This window comes from Blennius ocellaris (assembly GCF_963422515.1).
Source record: "Blennius ocellaris genome assembly, chromosome: 5".
NCBI lineage: Eukaryota > Metazoa > Chordata > Actinopteri > Blenniiformes > Blenniidae > Blennius > Blennius ocellaris.
This window is the reverse complement of record NC_137654.1, coordinates 3325388-3330534: the sequence shown is the minus strand read 5'-3', so window position 1 is coordinate 3330534 and position 5147 is coordinate 3325388. Positions and strand designations below refer to the sequence as shown.

The following is a 5147-nucleotide window of genomic DNA, read 5'->3' as shown; positions in this document are numbered from 1 at the left end:
TCGGTGAAGCCAGTCGGCTGCAGTTTGATCCAGACGGATGTTACATGATCTCCTGGAATACGACAGATCCTCGCTGCTGCATGACTCTTCACTTTCTTCTGGTTTTGCATTGCAGGCGGCACAGAGGAATGCCAGCACAGCACTAACCATGCAACCTTTCCTCCCCGCTCTCCTCCTGTGGTTTTAGACTCCCCAGCCTTCATCCCTTTCAATGCTCCCTTAGCCCCCCCACCCCCCCGTCTCCTGATTCATTGCCACCCCCTCAACAATGTTACCATGCATTAACTGGCTGCAGCCTCTCCTCACCCTGATCTCCTCCACTGTGCTCACACGAGGCCAGACTTGCCCCCCCAGCTGCATGTGCCCGGACCACCACACGGTGAACTGCACCGGCCTTGGTCTCACCAGAGTTCCAGACTCCATTCCTCTGAATGTCCGTCGCCTCCTGCTGGCCAACAACGGGATTCCCTGGATTCCTTCAGACTTTCTAGTCCTCTACAGTGATTTGATCTACCTGGACATGAAGAACAACTCTCTTTCCCAGTTGGAGCCGGGGACGCTCAGTACATCCTCCAGATTAGTCTTCTTAGATTTGGGAAGTAATAATCTGACGGAGATTGCGTCAGGAACATTTAGGGAATCAAGGAGTCTGATTAAACTGCGACTGGGGAACAACCCCTACCTAAGCCTTGTGGGTACAGGCGCTTTCGTGGGGCTGACTTCTTTGAGGGAGCTGGAGATGGAGAAGAATGGTCTCACGTTGCTGGATGTCCAGGCGCTGGAGCCCCTGTCTTCCCTCCGAGTCCTGCGTTTGGAGGGCAACCCCTGGGTCTGCAACTGCCACTTCACCAGGCTGTTTGTGTGGCTGACAGAGAACCGAAACAAGCTTCCAACAGGTAAGACATAAGCTGCTTACAGCAACAACTTGTGGATTTTGTCCCATGAGGGGGGGGAACAAAATCCAAATACTCCCTGAGATACAGTCACTCGTTTCTTTAACCGACCAGAGTAAATGAGACTGAAAGGAAGCCAGAAAACTGACAGCAACAGCAAATTACTTTTATCAGACACAATTACCAAATTGACCTCAGGTGTCTATCTGTGTGCAGCAGTGGACAAAACAGTGTGTGCTGTACTATTACACACAAAGAACCAGGAGTCATTCCGAAGAAAGACATTTTCTATTACCTGTTTCATTTTCTTCCTGCCCCTTTCCTACATGTAAATATTAGAATATAGGGAGTATGCTGTCCTTAAACTTCTGCTTTATTAATTCTAATGTTTTTCTTTTTTTAAGTGGTTTTTTTGGGAATTTTGTTTTACTCGTTCAAAATAAAAACGTCATTCATTCATTCATTCGTTGATTTTAAATGATACAGTGCAGTCAGTGGATGATAGAACCCATGACAAGTATCGTCATTACAGCCATCAATCATCCTACATCCTATCCTAACACATCAACCTGCAGGCCATTGTGGCGGTGAAACCTAAAGGTTAGAGAAGCACACACGATAGGATAGGGAAGACAGAGATAGACTTGGTGGGGAGATACATGCAATACCCTTGTTAGTGCTACATTTTTTTTTTTTAAATACAGTAATCACAGTGATCCACATATTTTCCAACTGCCATGAGATGAAACCAGCCTGAGCAACAACAGAGCAAAAACCAAAATAATCACAACAATGATAACAAAAGCAAAAACAAAAGGACACAAAACAAAGAACAAAAAAAAGAAAAGAAGAAGAAAGAAAAAAAACAACAACATGATTTTGATAATTGAAAGAACAATAGCAGAAATAAAGAAAAACCATCAGCAAATGTCATCGATGATAGTATGTGTGTGTGTGTGTGTGTGTGTGTGTGTGTGTGTGTGTGTGTGTGTGTGTGTGTGTGTGTGTGTGTGTGTGTGCGCGTGTGGTTTGTCCTCTGGATGTGAATGGAACTGTTGTGGGGGGGCCGCAGTACCACCCCGGGGCCCGAGGCCACCAGGGCCGGACGTCGCCACTCCGGTACCCAGCAGCCCACCGGATCCAGGGAGGCCCCGACAAACCCCCCCGGAGAGCCACGCCCCAACAACCCCCCCCGGAGAGCCACGCCCCAACCCGGAAGGCACCAGACGGAGCGTGCAGAGAGGACCCCCCCCCCAGGCCAGAGGGGCCCACAAGAGAAGGATAAAGGGCGCAGAGCCCCGGGCCCCGACCGAGCCGCCAAGCCGGGACCGGCCAGTGCAGCGCCCCCAGACCACGCGGGCAGGGAGCCCCCCCGTTCCCGGCAGCGGAGCCCGCTGCACCCCCAAGGGCCATCCCCCCCACCACCCCCCCAACCCCGGCGGGACAGAGAGGGTCCCATCCACCGAGCCCCAGACCAGCCCCCCCCCAGACCAGGAAGAGCGACGGCCCGGCTGGAGGACAGCCACCGTAAACTTTGAGCTGATCTTACATGAATTGCTCCCAACACAACTATATACTACTCTTCCTATAACTAATAGTGATATAATGACACCTACCAACCATGTCCTACTTATTAGTGCAGGCTGATGCACATTGGATTGAGGTTTTTCACCCATGTGACAAAATTCAGCCATTTTGGATGTAGGCACAACTAAACGCTATCATGAAACTGCAGTTAGCAGGAGTGGTAAATGAAGGCACACAGTAAAGCTGTCCACAACTGTGAGTTGTCTGGACGGAGAAATGAAGCAGCAGAGATATGTGGACAGATTGACGCAGTTGGGGAGAGATGAACATATCTGTTCCCTCATGGAAGATTGTGAAGCGTGATCTGGCTATGGTCTTCCAGTATGAGTATAACCGTCTTTACAACCATGCTCCTCATTTGGTAATATGCGTGGACAAAACACCAGTATGCGCAGTGTTCATATAGTAGGAAAGAAAATACATGTAAGGGTCAATGTTAGACTATAAGTCTCTTAATACTGATATAACTCCACCTACCATTTGATTCAAGCTGATATTTTCTACATAGAAAAGAATGCAATTATTTACCTCAGCAGAAGACAATCCTTTACTCTGTTGAGCTTCGAGTACACGTGTGAAGACAACAAGACGAAACAACAAATGTGCGTTTGAACAGCGCAGCGCACTTTCCTTTCCGGCAAGTGGGTCCCGCTATGTCACTTCCTGTGGGTCGGCCTCCATAAACGTAGTTCCCTACGTTTTCGGTCTCACACGTCACTTCCTGTACATCGCTTCTGTTAAAGGTATACAGGAGGATTTTCAGGAATTTTAGGAAAGAACCGCCCTCTCCACCGTTTGAAAAAAATGCGCATGCGCAACGCTGTACCTGCTCCCGAGACGGAACGCCTACTAAAACACGTGCGAGAGACGTGACGAGCCCAGTTCTCCTCGTGCACGCTCTGTTTACAAGTCACAAGTCGCCATCGCTCACATAAGCTCACTTTACAAGAAGATTTGCACCAGAGGGGGTGAAACTGTGTAAAAATGTCCGAGAATAATGCGTGGGGTCGGCCACCGGCATGATGAGAACCGTGTGGAGTGAGCTGCGCGCAGGGACGAGCACGTACGACGGGCTTACGTCATATATCACCAGAATGATTGACAGTTGGGAGGACCAGTTATTTTGATGATCCACCCGGAAGAAGAAAATCCTCTACTCTACCTTTAATGTCACTTCATGTGCGTCAATTTGCGTCACTTCTGCTCATGCTTCCGCCTTGCACTACTTCCAGATGGTAGCGACCAGTAAACGAGTATGTCGGCGCCCGCAGCACCGCCATCTTCGATTTCCCCACTTACATCCCTTGTGACATTCTGCTGCTGCTGCTGCGGCATGCTGCTGCAGCTGTGACATGCTGCTGCTGCAACATGCTGCTGCTTCTGCAACATGCTGCTGCTTCAGGGACATGCTCTTCCTGCGACATGCTGCTGCTATTATGACATGCTGCTACTGCTGTTGTGACATGCTGCTGTAACTTGCTGATGTGGCTGGGACATGTTGCTGCAGCTGTGACATGCTGCTCCTGCTACATGCTGCTGCTATTATGACATGCTGCTGCTGTTGTTGTGACATGCTGCTGTAACTTGCTGATGTGCCTGCGACATACTGCTGCTGCTGCGACATGTTGCTGCAGCTGTGACATGCTACTCCTGCTACATGCTGCTGCTATTATGACATGCTGCTGCTGTTGTTGTGACATGCTGCTGTAACTTGCTGATGTGCCTGCGACATACTGCTGCTGCTGCGACATGTTGCTGCAGCTGTGACATGCGGCTGCTTATGCGACATGCTGCTGCGACGCAACATTTTAGCGGCAACATGCTTCAGCTACTTTGCAGTAGAGTGCTTTCACTGTTGCAATGCCGACCTCTCAGCTCAGGTTGCCGTGTTGTGTTTTGTCTGCTACTGTAACTGAAAGTCTGCACAAGAGAGTGAAGGAAGTACGACCTTTTACTGAGAAATGATCTTGCCTGGACACTTCCTTTCTTGCTTTTACACTTTTCATCACGTTGGCCACATGGTGGCAGGAGCATGCTTGACTCTCTCTCTCTGGTTGTTTCTCTTAGGTCTGCGGGGGATTGAGTGCTCTTTGCCAGAGGATGGAGGTCGTGTTCCTCTCAGTCTTCTTTCTGAAGATAGCTTCAGAGAGTGCCGAGGAATCCTGACACTCACCGACTACCTCATCGTCATCTTCTCGGGCATCTCTGTGTCAGTGGCAGCCATCATGGCCAGCTTCTTCCTCGCTTCAACGGTCCATTGCTTTCAGCGCCTCGGCAAAAATGGTCAAGCAGATGAAGAGGAGGGGAATGACTGACACTGAATGAGTTATCATGGTGGAACTAACTACCAGACTTGAATCACTGTGAACAAGAAGTGAGTTTCCTGAATTTTTAAGTTCCAACAGCACTGCCGATACACCAGCCAGGGCTTTGTGGGTCATCATCAGACACTTGGTCTAAGTGAATATGTGTCACATCTGTGGATCAATGAAATAATCTGCCCGAGAGTGTGTATTTCCTCTACAATCACCACTAAATACTCAGGTACGATTCTGTAGCTCATGTTCTTGTTTCACTACATGTCCAGCTGTCAGTGCATTTCAGAACTAGACCTTCAGTAGCGCTCAGTCTGAATCAATCTGCCTCTCAATAACGTCTTATGGCTAT

The 5147-nt window shown here is 49.2% G+C and overlaps 1 protein-coding gene across 1 annotated transcript; it reads left to right on the top strand.

The window, feature by feature from the left end:
* Positions 1–268: 268 nt before the first annotated feature.
* Positions 269–4795, top strand: LOC308129894 (leucine-rich repeat-containing protein 38-like; the record flags this gene model as incomplete). The annotated part of the gene is made up of 2 exons (XM_080496010.1): positions 269–896; positions 4548–4795. 2 exons carry the CDS (start codon positions 269–271, stop codon positions 4793–4795), a joined length of 876 nt encoding a protein of 291 aa, XP_080352136.1.
* Positions 4796–5147: the final 352 nt, after the last annotated feature.